Source organism: Indicator indicator, chromosome 25 (genome assembly GCF_027791375.1).
Source record: "Indicator indicator isolate 239-I01 chromosome 25, UM_Iind_1.1, whole genome shotgun sequence".
Lineage (NCBI taxonomy): Eukaryota > Metazoa > Chordata > Aves > Piciformes > Indicatoridae > Indicator > Indicator indicator.
Window position 1 is genome coordinate 15536507 of NC_072034.1, and position 20666 is coordinate 15557172.

At 53.0% G+C, this 20666-nt stretch overlaps 2 protein-coding genes across 4 annotated transcripts; one reads left to right on the plus strand and one right to left on the minus strand.

Annotated features, from left to right (window-relative positions):
- Window positions 1-383: 383 nt before the first annotated feature.
- HNRNPDL (heterogeneous nuclear ribonucleoprotein D like) lies at window positions 384-5122 on the minus strand. Of its 3 annotated transcripts, XR_008489356.1 has the most exons (9): window positions 4967-5122; window positions 4248-4416; window positions 4000-4161; window positions 3615-3746; window positions 3371-3485; window positions 2404-2571; window positions 1920-2017; window positions 1366-1469; window positions 384-603 (listed from the first exon to the last, which is right to left on the minus strand). XR_008489356.1 is itself a non-coding variant. In XM_054392164.1 (8 exons), the coding sequence occupies exons 1-7, from the start codon at window positions 5053-5055 to the stop codon at window positions 1947-1949; spliced, it is 906 nt and encodes a 301-aa protein (XP_054248139.1). In that variant the 5' UTR covers window positions 5056-5122; the 3' UTR covers window positions 384-603; window positions 1920-1946. The 3 variants fall into 3 exon arrangements, 2 of the variants coding, with proteins under 2 accessions (XP_054248139.1, XP_054248138.1); XM_054392164.1 differs by lacking the exon at window positions 1366-1469; XM_054392163.1 differs by lacking the exon at window positions 384-603 and having other exon boundaries at window positions 755-2017.
- A 621-nt stretch (window positions 5123-5743) lies between these two features.
- On the plus strand, window positions 5744-15594 carry ENOPH1 (enolase-phosphatase 1). Its single transcript, XM_054392294.1, has 6 exons — window positions 5744-5827; window positions 10229-10330; window positions 11913-12115; window positions 12601-12733; window positions 12935-13058; window positions 15247-15594. The coding sequence occupies exons 1-6, from the start codon at window positions 5744-5746 to the stop codon at window positions 15384-15386; spliced, it is 786 nt and encodes a 261-aa protein (XP_054248269.1). The 3' UTR covers window positions 15387-15594.
- Window positions 15595-20666: the final 5072 nt, after the last annotated feature.

The following is a 20666-nucleotide window of genomic DNA, read 5'->3' on the forward strand; positions in this document are numbered from 1 at the left end:
CCAGTGCTTCATCACCCTCCCTGTAAAGAAGTTTCTTCTCATGTTGAGGTGAAATCTATGTTGAAGTTTCAATCACTCCCCTCCTCTGGCAGGAGACAACTGCTGTCTTCCACATCAAGGCCTACTCAAAGCACTACAGGAAAAGGGGAGAGGGTTGCACTGCCCTGTATACACAATAACCATCTCTTGAGCTGTTGATAACCTTCAGAAAGGTAGCTGTCACAGGTTCACCTTCTATACACATGCAGTTCTACCAAATGCAAGCTGACAAAGCCACCAGCAAGACTGTATATATAGTCACTGAAGTAAGCATTTATTAGAGAATCCTTTAACATGAAATTGTACAAATGAAGTTTGTATAAACAAAACAAACAAACAAAAAAAAAAAAGTCCACATTGTGTCACAAACATGGATGGCAAAAAAAAAAAAAAGTAAAAACCAGAACCGAAAACTAGTGAGCTGCTATGTACAGTTGGACACAGTTGTGTCATACACTAAAAAGTCTTTTACAAAAGAGTCATTTCCTTTCACGGAGACCACCCTTCCACTCAACTCGCTCAGGAGGTGCTGCAAAGATGGCTTTTGTTGCAGTTATTTCTCACCTAAAAATGAAGACAGAAATGTATGTCAGGCCTGTGGTGGAAGTTACTACAAATCATCGTTAAAAGGTCCATTTTCATGAACTGCTTTAAGTCTTCTACATATTCCTTGCTTCACTGTTAAAGATCATATGCACAAGAGGGTTGGTTTTTTTTGTTGTTACCCATCAGGAATTTACATCTTCCCAAATTCAGACAGCTAAGTCAAGCCCATTCAGGAAGCTGTTCCAGAACAACAAAACACCCAAATGTAGACTATCAATCAGGCTCTGGATCAGGATGATTTCCCCCCCACACTCCCCTCACTGGAAACACTGCCAAAAGGGTTTCCAATTTGTTTGCTTCTGTGGCAAACAGAAGGCAGGGTCAATTTAGTTCCAAAGCAGTCCACGTGCATATGATCTTTTTAATTATTTTCCAAGATTTAAAAGTTCGTTTTGGTTTGCAGATTTCACTATTAGCTATAAAAAAGAAAAAAAGCAAGCATTAAAATCTTAAAGAATGCAACACTTAAAATGAGGTTCCACAATTGAAATACAACACTAAACAGAAGACCAAATGATTAAGCTGTAAAGGCATTTAGTTTTTTTTAATGTACTTTAAAATTCCTGTAAAAAACCATTTTAAGTTAAAAAAGACACTTAAAACCTCCAAGTTTTTTTAAATTAAAAAAAAAAGTTTTAAAAATAATAAAAAAAGAAGCCAAAGTCTGACGTTTTCCACTTTAATCTTTACGCTGGTACATGAAGTTGGAAGAGACCATACCACAGGACAGCGTTTTCTGGTGTATGCCTTGCGCTCTGCCTGCAACGTGCGACCCCAGAGATAGACGTGGTCAGGGTGACACACGGCCTGCAATGAAGTTCCCGCTGGCGGGTACAAACAAGGTATAATGTCAGAGTTAGAAGACAACATTCTTGTTTTCCTTTAAGTTGTACCCATTTCAGTACTTTACCTGTTAATACTTCTAATAAAGAGTTTTAATTAATCCTCTAGACCGCCTGGTACGCAACAGCAAAGCAGAAAAACTCTTTTAAAACGTTTTTCTGAAGTACTAAAGGAGGATAAAGTCAACGTTTGTTGTTGTTTTTTTTTACCAAAGTTAAAGATCTATAGACACTGTAGGCAAAGCTGTGTTTTTTTAAGAAAAAACAAAGCAAAACAACAAAAAAAAGGTCGTTTAAGTTAACAAAAGCTTAATTAAAAAGTCATGCTACGGTTAAGTTTGGTGTTGGTTTTTTTTTTAACTCTTCATTTGTCTATTGATCTTTAAATTAGATTAGGCACAGTCAGAGTGGACCTTGTGCTCATGCACACACCTGTTTCCTCCAGTGCTAGGTAGTGCTTTAGTAGGGCTGGTAGTTGTTTTGGTGATTGCCACCGCCACGGGATGCCTTTCCGTATGTGCTTTGTTGGCCTGCAGATAGGAGGGAAAACAATGATGACGCAGAAGCATCAAGATCAACGCGCTTCCACAGAATGGTTTGGGTTGGAAGGGACCTTAAAGATCATCTAGTTCCAACCCCCTGGGCTGGGATGTCTTCCACTAGCCCAGATTGCTCAAAGCCTCATCCCACCTGACCTTGGACACCTCCATGGAGGGAGCATTCACAGCCTCCCTATGCAACCTGTTCCAGTGTTTCCCCCCACCCTTTGAAGAAGACTGTTCCCTGCACTGTGCACCACCAGGGCTACTCTTCAGAGCCATGTGTTAGAATTAAGAAGTGTTACAGGAAAATGACTAGCAGAGGCCCCTGTTTAAAGTTACATGCTGTTACCTGGAAGGAGATGAACCCCACTTACCGCTGTAATCTGTGTATCCCGGCCCATATCCATAGTTGGGGTAGTTGTACCCAGAGTAGTCATAGCCCCCATAGCCACTGTAGCTTTGATCACTGTAGGCACTGTTGTAGTTCCCATAGCCTTGATCATAGTAGTTATTATATCCTTGATTCCAGTTCTGTCCCTGACCTGAAACCAAGCAGACCATTAAGTGACAACTTTTAATGCTACCACAACCATCCAGCAGTGCAGTGTGTAGACGGACTGCTCCTGACAACTCAAATGCAGCCTACCACAACACTACTGAATCAACAGCAGGCAGAGGTTCAACCCTCTCCTACACTACTTCACCTAACTATTCCCTGAAAGAATCCTCTTACCTTCCCAAGAGCTCAAGAAAAAGAATTTTCTAAAAAGAATTGAGGCAGCTCATTTGGGTATGAGAGATGGATCATACCCACAACATGAGAGGCAGTCCTGCTCACAAAACATTCAACCAAACCACAGCAGCACACCCCTGAAGCATGCATTACAGCAGGTCATGATATTTTCACTTCCATTTTGGACCACTAATTGTTTCTACACCAAGGTATGCCACAGAACAGCTTTATGTGGTGGTTCAGACTTCAAGACTCAGGTGCATTAAGCTGCAATGGAACAGCTGAATGCTGCTTTAGGTTCTTGCCAGGTGCAGCAAAGTAGCAAACAGCCCATGACCCAGCTAATAGAGTATCCCTTCACATGAAAGGGTGACTGCACATTTAGCTACATTGTCAACACACAAAAAGCTACATCCAGCTTGCCACTTCACCACCTAAACACAAGCAGAGGTTCTTCAGTTTCCACAAGCATCATAACGCCATTTCCTCACAGGCTCCTTTCCACGTTTAAACTTGAGAGCTGCATGCAGCCCAAAACCTACAAACACCTCAGCCTTCAGCTCGGACAGTTAAACATTTACATTGATTTCAACATCCCAAACACTCACCCCGGCCACGTCCCCTTCCACCTCCTCGTCCACCAGAGGCATTGCTTTTTCCTCCTTTCTGCTGCTGCTGCTGTTGCCTGTATACCTCTTTGGGCTGTGCTACTTTGATCTCACACTGGAAAGACCAAAAACAAAAAAATATTTCTTTAACTCATCCAAGAATTTTCAGACCATTCTCTGAGAGCTGCTTTCAGGGAAGCCTACAGAGATAGCCTGTTTCACCTGCTAAGAATAACTTCCATACCTTGCCTGAACCAATTTGATGGTATCTGCTTTCTAGCAACTTCTTTACCGGCTCTTCGTCTGTGTATGTGATAAAACAAAACCCTCTCCTTTCATTTGTCTTTGTGTCCATGGGAAGCTCAATGTTCTCAATCTGAAATGGAAAGTGCTTATCAATAATGCATAACCAGCTTTTTATGCTGCCAGAACCAGTGTCTGTGGTGACTGCTTCTGACAGCTACAAATCATCCCATACCATTATAAAATCATGAACACATATAGCTCCCACAGTCCCTAGTTTCATGCAAGCCTGAGCCAGCCCTCTCCTCACAAATTCTCCTGTCTTACAACAGAGGCAACACTGCACCTGAAAACTAGAGTTGTTCTTATAAGGCATTATACTGTACCTCGCCAAAAGCACCAAAGTACTCCTTAATCTGTTCTTCAGATGTATCTGGGCTCAGCCCACCAACAAACACTTTTTTTGGTGGCTCCTTTCCTTTTAGAGCTTTCGCCCTTTTAGGATCTATTAACTTCCCGTCCAGTTTGTGTTCCTTCAGTTCCAATACCTAAGAAGCACACAAGGGAAAAAATTCTCAGATCACTAATGACACAAGCAGGCTCTGTGCCATCGATCTACAAGAAATCCACTCACCTTCTCCACGCTGGAAGCATCCTTGAAGAGCACGAACCCAAATCCCCTCGACCTCCCAGTCACCGGGTCTGTTTTAATTGTACAATCCACAACCTCGCCAAACCGAGAAAGATACTCCGTCAAGTCTTTCTTGCTGGTGTCCCAGCTGAGGCCTCCGATAAACATTTTCCTGAAAGACAGCAGGCACGTAAACATAGGTGGGCACAAACCCCCCAGGTGCAAACGCACGAAGGCAGGCCGCTTGCGGCCGCCGCAAGCCAAAGGTGCTCAGGAAACCATCGCTACCCGGCTGGCCTTAACGCAGCCCGTCAGCTGCGGCCGCCGCAAGCCAAAGGCGCTCAGGAAACCATCGCTACCCGGCTGGCCTTAATGCGGCCCATCAGCCGCGGCCACCGTTGCACGCCGCAAGGCTCAGTCCGGCGCGGCGCGCTCCCCGCCCGCCCCGAGCTTGCCACCCGCGCAGGCCCCACGGCCTGCCGGTGACGTCACTGTGATTGACAGCCGGCCCGCGGAAGAAACTGGGTCAGCAGCACAGGATACAAAAGCGGGCGCGGCCATTGGCGTGATGAGCAGAGGCCCCGCCCCGCTCCCGCCCTCCCCCCAACCCTCTCCCCCCCTCCCCCCCCCCGCGCCTGGGCCCCCTGCCCTCCCCCGCGCGGTTGAGGAGGGCGGGAGAGGGAACCGCTACCCCTCTCTCCCTTTCGTCCCCCCGGCCCTACCCGTCGTCTTGCTGGTTCTTGCTCGCGTTAATCTTGGAGCCCTCAGCAAACTCCTCCTGGCCGCCGCTCATTTCGGTTGCGTCCTCCATGGTGGGGCGAGGGCGGCGGGTTTGCCCGGGCAAGCGGCAGAGAGAGCAGAGACCTACGCAGCAGAGAAAATGGCGGCGGAAGAGATCCGGGCACCGCCTGCACCAGCCTTATATAGTCGCGCCGGCAGCCAATCAGCGCCGCCCTCTGGCCCGGCGCCGCAGCGCCCCTGGCGGCTCCCAGCGGAGCTGCGGCCCCCGCCTGCCACCGGGGTCCGGTAGCCCATGAGCGACCCCTAAGCCCCAGGCCTCAACCCGACTGCTGCGGGTGTGGCGCCGGTACAGCCGCGCTCTGCCGCGGAGCCCGGAGTGTACCGGGAACCCGCCATCTTCGCCTGCTTCGTCCTTCCGCGTGCACGGTGCTCCCCGCACCCCTCCTGCCATGCGCCCTGTGGCGAGGTGGGGGTCGGTGCCTTGGACGGGGACCGGGAGGCCGGGGCAGGCGAGCTTCGGGGTTGGGGGAGGGGAGGGGCGTAACGCTCAAGCCAGTTGAGGAGGCGGCGGGGCGGGCGCGCTGGGGGCGGGCACAGCCGGCGCAGCTCTCTACGCTGCCGGCGTTTCGCGGTCGCCACAGTCACCTTCCGCGTTCCGCGGCGCCACTGCCCGGCCTGGCCCCCCGCGCAGCCGCAGGGCGGAGCGCTCGCCGCCGCTGTCTCCCGGTGCGCCTGGCTCCCCACGTGCCGCCGCGGCCATGGGCTTGCTGCCGGTGCCGGCGGAGGTGCGCGCCATCCTGCTGGACATCGAGGGCACCACCACACCCATCGCCTTCGTCCAGGTGAGGCCCGGCCGAGCGGCTGCCTGCCCGCGCAGCTCGGCAGCCCCGGCGGCATCGCTGGGGGGCTCCGGTAGCATCGCCCTGATCCCCATCAGGCGGGCCCGGGGGCGTGCGGGTGGGCTGTGTGTGCCTACAGATCGCTGTCTGCGTGACCCTTCCGCGGCGCCTGTGCCGGGGCTGCGGGCGGCAGGCCCCGCTCCCTCCAGCAGCCTCCCGCGTTTGCTCTGCTCTGCTGAACAATGGTCCCAAGGAAATCCGGCAGTGCTCACCCACCGCCTGCTCTCCTGTGGGCAGCAGAACCGGGAGCTGGTAGATCCAGGGCAGCTCAGCAAATGGTGTTGCCCGTGGATATCGCCAGCTGGGGCTGGAGCGTCGCTGCTGGTACTGGAGTGGAGCTGCGGCTGCAGCACCTCACTCGCGTTGGCAGGGGCCCGAGGGAGCAGCTGGGATGAGCTGCTCTCCTTTCCCTGCAGGAACACGCTGCGGTGTCGCCAAAGGTTGATGTCCTTCCTCCGGCACGCACAGCACCAGCAGCGGGCAGGGTAGCGCAGACAGCACATCAGGTGTGGGTGGGGAGGGCTGTACGAACAGGGGGGACGTGCGAGGGGCTTTCCTTGCCTAGGAGAAGGCTTGAGAATATGAAAATGTCGAAGTACGAGAACCAGGGGACTGGGAAGACTGGGAGGCCAGCAGGAGCTGTTGGAAGAAACGCTGTGAAGTACTAAAATTCACAGTTCTCCCACCACTGTGGGTCCCTTTTACATAGAGAGGCTTTGGTCCATAACCAGCCTCCTACCTTCACACAAGACAGCAGTTTGCTTGTATTTGGGGCAGGGAGCAGAATAATTATCCCTACAGAATAAGGCAGGGAGCAGCATAATTATCCCTACAGAATAAGGCATGGAGCAGAATTATCCCTACAGAATAGGTCAGGGAGCAGAATTATCCCTACAGAATAGGTCAGGGAGCAGAATTATCCCTACAGAATAAGTCAGGGAGCAGAATTATCCCTACAGAATAGGTCAGGGAGCAGAATTATCCCTACAGAATAGGTCAGGGAGCAGAATTATCCCTGCTTCTGCCCTTAATTTGTATTTCTCTGAGATGCTGTAGACTTCTGGTTGATATTTTTTTTGCTGGTACGTGATGCATGGAAGGGTAAAAGCTCTTTCCAGAAATTCCAGGTGTTTCTGCTGGCACAGATGAACAACGTGACCTACATCTTTCTTGTCGGTGTGCTTACAGTGCTCTTGAAGAAACTCCAGGTCTAGATGGAAGTGCAGCTGCATCTTTCACTTGAAGCAGCTCAGATTTCTTACTAAACATCTAAGAGAGCAACAAAGTTGGTTGCATCCACTTGGTTGGTTGCATCCTTTTGCTGTCGTGCAAATAACATCCAACATTCCCAAGATGGTTACCTTCCTGAAGTCACTCTGTTGCAGGGAGGCAAATGATTTCTGGTTCCCAATAAAACTCAGTTTGCTGGGAATCCTGAAAATGCTTGAAACAAGTTCTTTTCACTTGGACTTTCAGTTAACCTCCATAACGTCTGTTTGCCTCTGGAAGGATCTGCTGCTGGTTCTGTGCAGGCATTTTATTCTTCACAATTCATAGAATCAGAGTGGTTTGGGTTGAAAGGGACCTTAAAGGCCTTCTAGTATCAACTCCTCTGCCATGGATAAGGACACCTCCCACCAGCACAGCTTGCTCAAAGCCTTATCCAGCCTGGCCTTGAACACCTCCAGGGAGGAGGCAGCCACAGCCTCCCTGGGCAACCTCTGCCAGTCTCTCCCCACCCTCACTCTCAATAATTTCATCCTTATCTCCACTCTGAATCTCCCCTCTCCCAGCTCAAAGCCATTATCCCCCAGCCCTTGTCCAAAGTCCCTCCTCAGCTCTCCTGGAGCCCCTTCAGGTACTGGAAGGCTGCTCTGAGGTCTGCCTGGAGCCTTCTCCAGGCTGAACAGCCACAACTCTCCCAGCCTGTCCCCATAGGGGAGGTGTTTCCCTTGTGGCTTTTTATACCCTAGCCCTGGCTGTCCCTGCCTCTGATGTGACATCTGGCATGGTTTGGGTGGGGGGGGTTGAGTAACACAGTTGTATCTGGTGAGCATGGCCTTTGTTTGGTCTATTACCAGGGCTGCCAACTTTCATATTCAAATTGCAGCTAATTAGGCAAAGGTCCTCACTCAGGCACTGTAGCCTTCAAGATGTGTGTCAAAGCTGCTTGCTTCTCTTGGGTCAGCCTTGCCTCATCAGCTTTAGCCCAAGCAGGACCAGCTTCTCTTCACCTCCTTCAGCCACTGGCAGGCCAGCTCAGCTAATCTGCACCCTCCAAGGTAGCAGAAGCATTTCTTGGTTGCAAGCATCTCAACCTCTCTCCTGAAGGGCACTAAACTAGGTGGCATTGCTGTCACACAGCAAGCTGGGCAGTTTGCCCATGCTGAGGAGACAGCTCCCTGCCTTTCCCTGTGTCCTGAGGTTCTTCCTGCTCCCAGAAATCCTGCCATAGCAGCTGCTTGGGACTTCCCAGTTCTGAAACAGCACTCATGAGAGCAACTCCTAATTATTTCTGGCTGCCCTTTGGGGGTTTCTAGGAAGGTTTGTCATTCTCCTGTGGCATTTTCCCCTAACCCTCTTTCATTTCATTTGCAAGACTGTCCTATGAAGCTCAGTGTCATGGAACTAGACCTTTCTATTTAGAAAGGTCCTCTGGCTCTGGTCAGAAGTGGAGATATGGTGCTGGTTGTGGCTGGGATGGAGTTAATGTCCCCCATAGTAGCTGGGCTGGGCTGTGTTTTGGATTTGTGCTGGTAACAGAGACATTCTCCATCCTGCTGGGCACTGCTGACACAGAGTCAAGGCCTCTTCTGCTCCTCACCCCACCAGCAAGCAGCCTGCGGGGGTGCACAAGAAGCTGGGAGGGGACACAACTGACCCCAGCTGACCAAAGGGACATCCCAGACCATAGGACATCATGCTCAGCATGCAGAGCCTGGGGGAAGAGGAGGGGACACTCAGAGTTGTGCCATTTGCCTTCCCAAGTAGCCACTGGAGGTGATGGAGCCCTGCTCCTGGAGATGGCTGAACCCTGCCTGTCCATGGGAGGTGGGGAAAGGATTCCTTGTTCAGCTTTGCTTCTGCACAGCTTTGGCTTTCCCTGTTAAACTGCCTTGATCTCAGCCCCTGGGCTTTCTGCCTTTGACTCTTCTGATTCTCTCCCCCATCCCACTGGGGAGGGGAGGGAGGGAGTGGCTGTGTGGTGCTTGGGTGCCAGCTGCAGTCAAGCCAGGACAGATGTGTTTTCAGAACAATCTTCCTTAGTGCCCCATTAAAGACAGAGTCCCTTCAGATCTGATACACACTCAGCCTTCTACTCCTCAGCTGGTGACAGCTTGGGAGCCTGTTTGTCATTTGAGACTGTTCTTGGGAAGCCCAGGAAAAGTTCTTCATCCACCATTCCATCCTGGGATTTAAAAGCTGCAGCTGCAGAAAGATTTGTGCCAAACAATCCACCTGCATTAATCTTTGCTCATCTCTCTGGCCTGTGCCCGGCCCTGCCCTTGGCAGGAGGCTTCACAGGCTCCAGTAGTGTGGGGGAAGCTCTAGCAGGGAATCAGAGAATGGTAGAGGGTTGGAAGGGACCTCTGGAGATCATTGAGTCCAACCCTCCTGCCAGAGCAGGGTCACCCAGGGCAGGTCACACAGGAACACATCCAGAGGGGTCTGGAAAGTCTCCAGAGAAGGAGACTCCACACTCTCTCTGGGCAGCCTGCTCCAGGGCTCCAGCACCCTCACACCCAAGAGGTTTCTCCTCAAGTTGTGGTGGAACTTGTGGGTTCCAGTTTGTGTCCATTGCCCCTTGCCCTATCACAGGAAGAGAGCCTGCCCCCTTCTTCTTGCTCCCAACCCTTCAGGTATTTGTAAACATTCATAAGATCTCCTCTCAGCCTTCTCCTCTCCAGACTAATCAGCCCCAACACTCTCAGCCAGTCCTCACCAGACATGTTCCAGTCCCTCCATCATCCTCATAGCCTCCACTGCACTCTCTCCACTATTTCCCTGTCCCTCTTGAACTGGGGAGCCCAGAACTGGACACAATACTCCAGATGTGGCCTCAAGCTAGGGCAGAGTAGAGGAGGAAAAGGAGGAGAACCTCCCATGACCTGCTGGCCACACTCTTCTTCATGCATCCCAGGAGGCCATTTGGCCACAAGGGCACATTGCTGTCCGTGGATAACTTACTGTCCACCAGCACTCTGAGGCCCTTCTCCATGAGCTGCTCTGGGACTAGTCTTGCTGTTTGCTCATGGAAATGACCCCATGGGGCAGGCTGTGCCAGCACTCCTTTAGCAGCCTGCCAGCCTAAAGGAGCTGCCTGCTTTTCTTGTGTGCTGCCAGGAGACTTTGTTCCCTTACATCAGAGACAACCTGAAGGAGTACCTGCGTGCCCACTGGGAGGAGGAGGAGTGCCAGAGGGACATCAGGCTCCTGAGGAAACAGGTGAAGTACCAGCTACACCCTGCAGGCTCCCTGGGGCTGGAGGTCACTGAATCCCTCAGTCATAGAATCACAGAATTGTCAGGGTTGGAAGGGAGCTCAAGGCTCAGCCAGTCCCAACCCCCTGCCATGGGCAGGGACACCTCACACCACAGCAGGTTGCTCACAGCCACATCCAGCCTGGCTGCAAAAACCTCCAGGGATGAGGCTTCCACCACCTCCCTGGGCAACCTCTGCCAGGCTCTCACTGCCCTCCTGCCCAACAACTTCTTCCTAACATCCAATCTCAATCTCCCCATTTCTAGCTTTGCTCCATCGCCCCCCCCCACCCAGTCCTATCACTCCCTGACACCCTCAGAAATCCCTCCCCAGCTTTCTTGTAGGCTCCCTTCAGATCCTGGAAGGCCACAAGAAGGTCTCCTCAGTCATCCCACATTAGACCTTGCCACTCCTTGGCCCCCACAGAGGCTGCTTGCCTCACTTGGCTTTTACTCCCCCTGCACCCAGAGCCTGGGGCTTTGCTTGGGGAAGAGCTGGTGCACCTCAGCTGCTTCCCTCAGCTTGCCTTGGTCCTGGTGGCCCCAGGCAAGTGTCAAACCATGACTTTTCAGCTTCATGCCTGCACTGTGTCCTTCTGTGGTGGGTCGAAAATTCCCCCCTCCCCCCAGAATTAAATTGCCAGACCAGCCCATTTGGAAGCAAATGAAGCTGTATTTACAAGCAGAAACTACAATCTGCAATGAATATGTGCAAAATATACAACATTTACAGGGATTTGCAATTTATAAACAGCACAAGAACCACCCCCACTGGCCAAAACCCAGGGGAGCTGCTCATAGCTTCCCTGCTCCCCTCCTTATCCTTCTGGACACAAAGGGTCAAGAGAAAGAGCTGAGGATTGAGGGTTTTAGTACTTAGCCAAAACAAAGAAGACAGCCAAGGTCAACCAAGCCAGCCAGAAGCAAATTAGTGTCTCCCAGAGTGAGGAAGCCAAAAAGAGAGAGAGAAAGTTCACAGCTCTAAGTTTTGTGTCTATTATCTGTCCAGTGGGGATTGCTTAGAACTTACCATTATTTTCCTTTTCACACCCAATGGTGATTTATTGACATTCTGCCACTTCCTGTTGAAGATCTGTGGAAAATTTTCAAGGTACAGCCTGAAGCCACCACACCTTCTCTTGCTGAAGCCACTGCCTGCAGCAGAGCCCTCGTCCCACGCAGGGCAACAGATCCTGCCCCTGCATCCACTGGAAACCTGTGGCTGCCTGCGGCCGCCACACCTCTGCTACTCTGCCTTCATTTCAGTAATCAGATCCCTCAGGGTCACTCCCATCAGGGTATTGAGGTTGCAGCTGCAGCAGTGCTAGCTGTTGGGTTGGGAAAGAACAATCCAAGTGCTTCCAGGTGCTTCCAGGCACCTGCTGAAGCCTGGAGAAAAGCTCTCACAGGGTGGCTTAACGCTTCCCGTCATGAGCAGCTCAGGCTGGGTCCTGCCCACAAGTGCCTCGATGGTGCAGCTGTTAGACCTCTTGCCTAAGCTGAGCTCTGCAGGCCACTCACCTCTTGCTGTCCTGGATGGTTTGCAGGCCCAGGAGGACTCCAGCTTGGATGGGGTGGTGCCAATCCCTTCAGATGGTGGCAGCGGGGAGGAGGAGCTGGAGCGGCTGATCCAGGCGGTGGTGGACAATGTGCACTGGCAGATGGCTCTGGACAGGAAAACCACAGCCCTGAAGCAGCTGCAGGGGCACATGTGGAGGGCAGCCTATGCCACAGGGCACATCAAAGGAGAGTGAGTAACGGTGTGAGTAGCTGTGTGCCCCTTTTTCCCTGGGGCAGCTTTGGGGTGCATAGAATCATGGAATTGTCAGGGTTGGAAGGGACCTCAAGGCTCAGCCAGTCCCAACCCCCTGCCATGGGCAGGGACACCTCACACCACAGCAGGTTGCTCACAGCCACATCCAGCCTGGCTGCAAAAACCTCCAGGGATGAGGCTTCCACCACCTCCCTGGGCAACCTCTGCCAGGCTCTCACCACCCTCCTGCCCAACAACTTCTTCCTCACATCCAATCTCAAGCTCCCCACTTCTACTTTTGCTCCATCCCCCCCACTCCTATCACTCCCTCACACCCTCTAAAGTCCCTTCCCAGCTTTCTTGGAGCCCCCTTCAGATACTGCAAGGCTCCTGGGAGCCTTCTCCTCTGCAGCCTGCACAACCCCAACTCTCTCAGCCTGTCCTCATAGGACGTCCAACAGGATTGCCCTGTTTGGCTCCAGGCTCTTCGAGGACGTGGTCCCAGCCATCCGGAAGTGGCGGGAAGCAGGGATGAAGATCTACATCTACTCCTCGGGCAGCATCGAAGCCCAGAAGCTTCTCTTTGGATACTCTACAGAAGGTGATATCCTAGAGGTAGATAACCTTATCAGCTTCCTTACAGCTTTTCCCTCTGCAGAGCCCTTCCCTCCCAACAGCTGCCCTTGCTGCTGGAAGTCTGTGACTTGAGTCTGGAGCACTGGGTTTGATCCCTGGGCATTAAGCATGAGAGGGGACACTGAGTCCTGCTCTTCAGGTGCACCTCAGCAACTGCCTTGGCTTTTCTCTCTCTTTCAGCTCTTTGATGGCCACTTTGATACCAAAATAGGCCCCAAGGTAGAAAGTGAGAGCTACAGAAGGATTGCCACCAGCATTGGGTGTGCCACCAACAATATCCTCTTCCTGACTGATGTCCCTCGAGGTAGGTGGCCTGCCAGCCCTGCTGCCTCCTGTCTGTGCAAGGCATGGAGATGCTCTTTGAACATGTGCTGCTTCACTGCCACAAGCACCCCAGGAATCACAGACTCACAGAAACATTCAGGTTGGAACAGCCCCTCAGGATCCCCAAGTCCAACCACTGACCCTGCTCTACAAGGGTCACCCCTAAACCATAGCCCCAAGCACCACATCCAAACCACCTGCAAACACCTCCAGGGCTGGGGACTTCACCACCTCCCTGAGGAGCACATTCCAATCCCTGGCCACTCTTGCTGGGGAAAATGTTTCCTAATGCCTGCTCTAAACCTCCCCAGTTGCAGCTTGAGGCCATTCCCTCTTGTTCTATCACTAATTACCTGTGAGGAGAGACCAGCACCAACCTCTCCACAACCTCCTTTCAGGTAGTTGTAGACAGCAATGAGGTCTCCCTCAGCCTCCTCTATTTCAAGCTAACCATCCCCAGCTCCTTCAGTCTCTCTTCATCAGATTTATTCTCCAGGCCCTTCCCAGCTTCCTTGCCCTCCTCTGCCCTGGCTCCAGCACCTCCAACATCTCTCTGGCATTGAGGTGCCCAAAGCTGGACACAATACTCCAAGTGTGGTCTCACCAGAGCTGAATCCCAGGGGATGATGGTGCAGACCACCCTGCTTCAGTGTCACCCCCACAGGCTGCTGCTCTGCTCCTTCCTCACACTTCCAGGCTGTCACACAGCAGCAGGACAGTGATGAGCAGCACTGCAGGGAGGGAAAGCAGGTCAAGCAGAAAACCAGCAAGCAAGGAGAGGCTGTGAAAGTGGAGTGGAGCATTTGCTGAAGCAGTTGGCATGCCCCATTGGGGAGCAGACAGTGTCTGCTGGTGCAGCTCTGTGGTGGTTGGTTCTTTGTGCTGCTCACCATCAGGTTGTGTTCAGACATCACTTCTGTCACCAAGACTTGACCCCTGAAAGCCAGGCTCAGGAGGCTGATTTAATTTCCTGGAAACATCTTTCTGGTAGGAACAGCACTGGGTTGTGATCTAAGTCTAGGCCAACTTAGTCCCCAGGAGCCCCTACATCCTTCCCAGGCCTGGCAGCAGAGCTGGTGGGAGCTTGCAGTTGCCTCATTTTCCCTGGATCATCTTCCTGTGCTTAGGGAGTGAAGGAAACTTGGGAGAAGTAAATCTTAACAGGGGTTGTTGGACTTTCTTAGCAAGCCCAACTACAGCTCTGTGACAGAAATGGAGCTGCCAGTGTGTGCTGCCTGCAGGGTGCCTTGGCCACCTTTGGGGCCCCAGCACAAGAAGGACCTGGAGCTGCTGGAGAGGGTCCAGAGGAGGCCACAAAGATGGCTGAAGCACCTCCCCTATGGGGGCAGGCTGGGAGAGTTGTGGCTGTTCAGCCTGGAGAAGAGAAGGCTCCAGGGAGACCTTAGAGCAGCCTTGCAGTACCTGAAGGGGCTCCAGGAGAGCTGGGGAGGGACTTTGGACAAGGGCTGGGAGTGCCAGAATGAGGGACAATGGGTTGAAACTAGAGTGGGGGCAGGTTTAGGTTGGACATGAAGGTAGTGAAACACTGGAACAGGTTGTCCAGAGATGTGGTTGAGGCCCTGGCTGTGGAGACATTGAAGATCAGATTTGATGTGGCCCTGGGCAGCCTGATCTAGCTGGAGGTGTCCCTGCTGCCTGCAGGGGACAAGATGACCTTGGAGGCTCCCTTCCAACCTGATGCATTCTGTGACTCTGTGACAGCCATCATCAGGGTGCTGCCTGTTAGGTGCCCTGCACAGCCATCAGCTGGGTGCTGCCTGCAGGGTGCTTTGGGCAGCCATTTGCTGGGTGCCCCTGCACAGCCACCAGCAGGGTGCTGCCTGCAGGGTGCTTTGGGCAGCCATCTGCTGGGTGCCCCTGCACAGCCACCAGCAGGGTGCTGCCTGCAGGGTGCCTGGTGTCCAAGCCATCAGCTGGGAGAGGGGAGCTGAAGCAGCCAGCTGCAGCCTGCCCACGATCCGTGGCCCCTCCAGTCCCCCCGGCAGATCTGGTGGGGGCTGGGCCCTCTCTAGAGCCCTGCCAGGCCACAAGCATGTCTTCAAAAGGCATGTCAGTGTTCTGGGGCACCTCCAAGCCTCGAAGAGCCTCCTGTGGAGATGCCAGCAGGCAGCCCTCATCTCCCTTCTCCCCACCCCGGTGTGTTTCAGAAGCCAGCGCGGCGGAGGAGGCGGAGGCTCACGTGGCAGTGGTGACCAGGCCAGGCAATGCAGGACTGACTGATGATGAGAAATCCTATTACAGCCTCATCTCCTCCTTCTCTGAACTGTTCCTGCCTTCCTCCACCTAGGGGAAAGCAGGGGGTGCACAGCAGCCTGTGCCTCGCCTGCACCGTCCTTGTGTTTCCCTTAGGTCATTTCTGTCCATAGCCAGAACTTCAAAGCCAAACCCACGTCGTGTCTTGGAGCCAGGAGTAGTGCAGGCAGGGAGAGGGGTGGGGAGAAAGGCAGAGAGGCCTGAAGCAGCCAGCTGGAGCTGGGAGCAGGGTGAGAAGCAGCACCCATGGGTCCTGCTCTTCCTGCCCTTTCCCAGCTAGCAATTAGCTCAGGGGATGCTTCCTGCAGGCTCTGGTGCTGAATGGTCTCCCCCAAGAGCTCTGGCAGTTGGAGAAACAGTCTGCAAACAAGGTGGGGGTGTCCCCTTCTCCCAGAGGGACCTGTGGGGTGGCCCAGGATGGAACATGAGCTTCCCTCTGCAGCCAGGGCTGCTGACTAAAAGCTTTCAAAGTTGGGGGGGCTGGGGCTGGAATAATCCCCAAAGGAAAATACCACAGGTGTGCCACACAGTAGATTGGAACTGTCACAGCAGAAGCCAGCCCTTGCTGCAGGCAAGCTCTTTAGGCCAGGAACAGCTCCAGTCCTGCCTATACCCATAGCAGGGCTAGGTAGAAATGAGCACAACTTGCCTCTTGAAGCTGCTTAGAGCTACCCAGTGAAGAATATATATAAACACACAGCTTTAAAAATGTCCTTTGGAGCCTCTCTTCACTGCTGGGTCACCATGCTGGGCTCTGGGATCCAGCTGGCTGAACACCAAGGCCACCTTGATCTCCTTTCTGAAGCATCCCCCCTCAGCACTAACCAGCCCTTGGAGCACCTTCTCAGCAGCCACCATCACCCTGTCACCTGTTCCTAGCACTGGGCAGCTGTGAGCAAACCTCCCCAAGCAACTGCTCCCTGCATTCAATCACAGAAACCCTTCACCTTTCACCTCTCCCAACCTAAATGGTGTCCATTTAGATCAAATCATCACTGGATGGACTTTTCCTACTGTAGTGAATAAAACCACCACTTTGCTTTGGCTGTGTTCACTCCCTCCCTCTATTTGGCCTTCCTGTCTACCACCAGTGGTCCCCAGCACTCCAAGGGCAGCTCCTTCAAACCTCTCAGTGCTTTGTTCTGCCTTGCCTGGTCCTTTCCTTAAGGCAGGCAGCCCTGTCCTGCCCAGGGAGCTGTTCTCACCTCCCTGGAACCATCTTCAGGTTCCAGCAGGGGCACACAGCCAGGTTATACCCAGTCACAGTAGGGGCACACAGAATCAGTAAGGTTGGAAAAGACCTCAAGGATCATCAAAGTCCAACCTGTCACTCTGAAGCTCCAGTCCCTGCTGGTGGCACTTGTGACATGCACATTTCTGCATGAGCTGTGCTTGAGCTTGCCCTCAGGGCTGGCAGCCCAAGCTGGGCATAGCCTTCCTGAGCTCTGCACCTGCAGCTGGGTGAGAACAAGCAGGGGACAGGCAGTGGGGGAAGCAAACACATCCTGCCAGCAGCACTGCCCTTCCAAAACCTTTGCTGGGAGCAGGTAAGGCCTTGAGGCAGCCACTCTGGCTGCCTTTCTGGGTTTGTGTAAAGAGTTGTGAGCTTCCTCCTGGGGAGAACCTGCTAATTAAAGAGTATCTGCATGGCTAAGGAGTCCTTTGCTTCTTTCCTGTTAATAATGACACTTGAAATACCTTTTTGTTTTGCATTTGCCAGCATGCGATGCATGGGGTAGGGGACAACCAAAAGAAAAAAAAAAATTAAAATAAACCTCAGTTTCTCCATAAAAGCACTTTAATTAGTGGTCATGGTTCAGGGCAGAGCAGTCCTTGAGTACTGTACTGAAATGTGCAGTTAGAAAGAGTTTTAAGAAATGTACATCAGTTGCCAGAAAAAAAAACCACAAACCCTGAAGTTCTGTTTGGATTGCATATAGGAAAAAGGAGAGAAAGAAAATCATCATCATCATCATCACCATAATAAATCATCATCACCATCACAAGCATAATTTTGTTTTCCCCTGGATAAAATCCAAAATAGGAAAATGGAAAAAACAGAAAGTAGTCATTGAGTCTGTTTAAAAAAAAAAAATAAAAAAAGGTCACAGTGGCCTATTTACAGTCCAGCCCCAGCCCCACAAGCAGCTCTTTTGTGCTCCATGTACAGTGAGTGTCCCTGCTCCTGGCAAAGGATCCTTCACAGCATCACAGTGTATCAGAGGCTGGAAGGGACCTCCAGAGATCAGCCAGTCCAAGCCCCCTGCCAGAGCAGGATCACCCAGGGGAGTCTGCACAGGAATGCATCCAGGTGGGGTTGGAAAGGCTCCAGAGAAGGAGACTCCACAACCCCCCTGGGCAGCCTGCTCCAGGGCTGTCACCCTCACTGGAAAGAAGTTTCTCCTCCTGGTGAGCTGAAACCTTCTATGGTCAAGTTTGAAGCCATTGTTCCTTGGCTTATCACTGGGAACCACCCAGCAGAGCCTGGCCCCCTCCCCTTGCCCCCCACCCCTCAGCTATTGATAGACATTGATCAGATCCCTCTCAGTCTTCTCCACACTGAACAGCCCCAGGGCTCTCAGTCTCTCTTCCCAGGGGAGATGCTCAAGTTCCCAACTCCTCCTCATGGCTCTCCCTTGGCCTCTCTCCAGCAGGTCTCTGTCTCTCTTGAACTGAGGAGCCCAGAGCTGGACACAGGATTGCAGCTGTGCTCTCAGCAGGGCAGAGTAGAGAGGTAGAAGAACTTCCCCAGCCCTGCTGGACACCTTTCTTGAAGCATCCCAGGACCCCCTTGGCTCTCTTGGCCACCAGAGCACTTTGCTAGCCCATGCAGAACTTGCTGCCCACCAGCACTCCAAGGGCTTTCTCTGTGGAGCTGCTCTCCAGCAGGGCAGCCTCTAACCTGTCCTGGTGCTGTTGTTATTTCTCCTCAGATGCAGGACCTTGCACTTGTCCTTATTAAACTTCATGAGGTTTGCCTGCACCCAGCTCTCAGTCTGTCCAGCTTCACCTGCAGCTTCTCCAGGCTGTCCTCCCCTGCTCTCCACCTCCTGCCCTGGCCCCAGAAGGAGCTCCCTGGATGGGCTGCTGGGGAGCTGCTGCAGTCAGTTTGGTTAAGAGATGAATCCCCTTGGGTTGTAGCCAGGCCTCAGGGGTCAGAGGGGCTGGGGGTGGCTGGACTGATCTCCCAGCAGCTGTGCCAGTGGTTGCTGTGCCCAGCAGCCTGGCAGCAGCTGCAGGAGCAGCCTGGCTGAGCTCAGCAGAGCAGGCTGGGCACCAAGAGCTGGGTTTGTTGGCACGCAGCATGCACAGGTCCTTCAGCTTGCCACTGCAGTCAGAAACCCCACCTCAGGGGGAAGTGGCAGCTGTGGTCACAAATCTGACCCAGAGGTGTCCCCTTCTGGGGGAGGGGGAGGAGGACAAGGCCATCAATCTGTCCCTACCCCTTTGGTGCTGAGCTCTGGTCCCTCAGATAGGAGCTGGAGGTAGTACTCACACCTGGTTTTACAGTGTGGAGGTGGCCAAGCCATGGTTCCCTCCTCAGCTGCAGCAGCACTTGCTGACCTTGGCAGCAATTCTGGGGGGGGAAGTGGAAGGAGGAGACTCTGTGGCCTCCACCCTGCTCCACATTCCTTCCTCCCTGCTGCTGTGGCAGCACAGACCACCAGACCTGCACCCAGCCTGAGTGTCTGCTCTGCTCCCCATGTGCTTATCAGCAATATTGCCTTGTGCTTTTCCACCGTTCTGGGCTTCCAGCAGGAGCTCACAGCTGCTGCCAGGGCTGCTGTGCCCTTGGGCCACCCTCAGAGCAGTCTTCCAGCAAAGCTTCTCACTAATGGCACAGCTCAAGAGGAGGCCTTCAGCAGCCCAACAACAAAAGCCTGGGGGGTGCTCTAGATTTACAACTGCCTGAGAACAATTCTTGGCCCACAGAAGACAAAGGGTTTGCACAGAAGATTTTCTCAACTGTTTCTCCCTTCAGGAGAGGCCTTTGGAGAAGACCAAACCTCCTTGTGCCTTTTTCCTCTCTGTCAGCAATGCCACACTGCAGTACAAGTAGCCCTCCAAATGCCTGTTTGTTTTCCATGCTGTCTTCCTGCAGCTCAGACAAGATGCAAGCCTCAGCTGAGCCTGACTGGAGGGAAACAGAAGCCATGCTCATGAGAAGCAGCTCCCAGCACTCCCCAAAATCAGGTGTTCAAAACAGAGCCTTTGGGCTCCTGCTTTAAAAAGAAAAACTCAACCAACCACACAACTCAGAGCTTCTCTTTGCAAGCCTCCCTTCAGGGAGGGAGAAGCCCTTCCAGTGCTGTTTTGTTCCCCTCCTGCCCCTCAGAACTGCCTCCCTGCACCTTGGCCACGCACTTATACCTGTGGCAGACTCCACTCAGGACAGCTGACCACACTGGGGGCCTGGAGGGTCTGCTCTCAGGATGTCTGAAGTTTGACTCCTAGGTGCACAAGGAGAAAACCAAACTCTGTGCCCAGAACCACCTGCAAGGGTGTTCTCCTTGCAGGGGAGCCCAGTGTCTCTAACACAACATTTCCCCCTTCCATGAACAAAAAAAAAATTAAACAGCTTCTGGAATGCTACCCACACATGATGGAAGCACTGCATTGCAGGGAACAGCCCTTTCTGGGTGACCTGAGCACACAGACCCTCCCACCTCCACCCTGTGCTTCCCTTCCCTCAGTGCCCACTGGTGAGCCCCACACACACAGCCAAGCACAGGGCCCCAGCTGTGCCAGCTCCTCTGGCCTGGGGCTGTCTGCCCAGCTGCAATCCACCACATGCCCTGATCACAGCTCAGCATCACAGCACAGCAGAGGCTGGGAGGGACCTCCAGAGATCATCCAGTCCAAGCCCCCTGCCAGAGCAGGATCACCCAGGGGAGTCTGCACAGGAATGCATCCAGGTGGGGTTGGAAAGGCTCCAGAGAAGGAGACTCCACAACCCCCCTGGGCAGCCTGCTCCAGGGCTCTGTCACCCTCACCATAAAGAAGTTTCTCCTCATCTTGAGCTGAAATCTTCTATGTTCAAGTTTGAAGCCATTGTTCCTTGGCTTATCACTGGGAACCACCCAGCAGAGCCTGGCCCCCTCCCCTTGCCCCCCAGCCCTCAGCTATTGACAGACATTGATCAGATCCCTCTCAGCCTTCTCCTCTCCACACTAAACAGCCCCAGGGCTCTCAGTCTCTCTTCCCAGGGGAGATGCTCAAGTTCCCAACTCCTCCTCATGGCTCTCCCTTGGCCTCTCTCCAGCAGGTCCCTGTCTCTCTTGAACTGGGGAGCCCAAAACTGGACACAAGATTG

Coding starts and splice junctions, on each gene's coding strand:
- HNRNPDL (XM_054392164.1), bottom strand. CDS start 5,055: ATGGAGGACGCAACCGAAATGAGCGGCGGCCAGGAGGAGTTTGCTGAG. Junction 4,417..4,966: donor AAGAACCAGCAAGACGACGG/GTAGGGCCGGGG, acceptor GCTGTCTTTCAG/GAAAATGTTTATCGGAGGCC. Junction 2,018..2,403: donor GGGATACACAGATTACAGCG/GTAAGTGGGGTT, acceptor TCCTATCTGCAG/GCCAACAAAGCACATACGGA.
- ENOPH1 (XM_054392294.1), top strand. CDS start 5,744: ATGGGCTTGCTGCCGGTGCCGGCGGAGGTGCGCGCCATCCTGCTGGAC. Junction 5,828..10,228: donor CACCCATCGCCTTCGTCCAG/GTGAGGCCCGGC, acceptor GTGTGCTGCCAG/GAGACTTTGTTCCCTTACAT. Junction 13,059..15,246: donor CCTGACTGATGTCCCTCGAG/GTAGGTGGCCTG, acceptor GGTGTGTTTCAG/AAGCCAGCGCGGCGGAGGAG.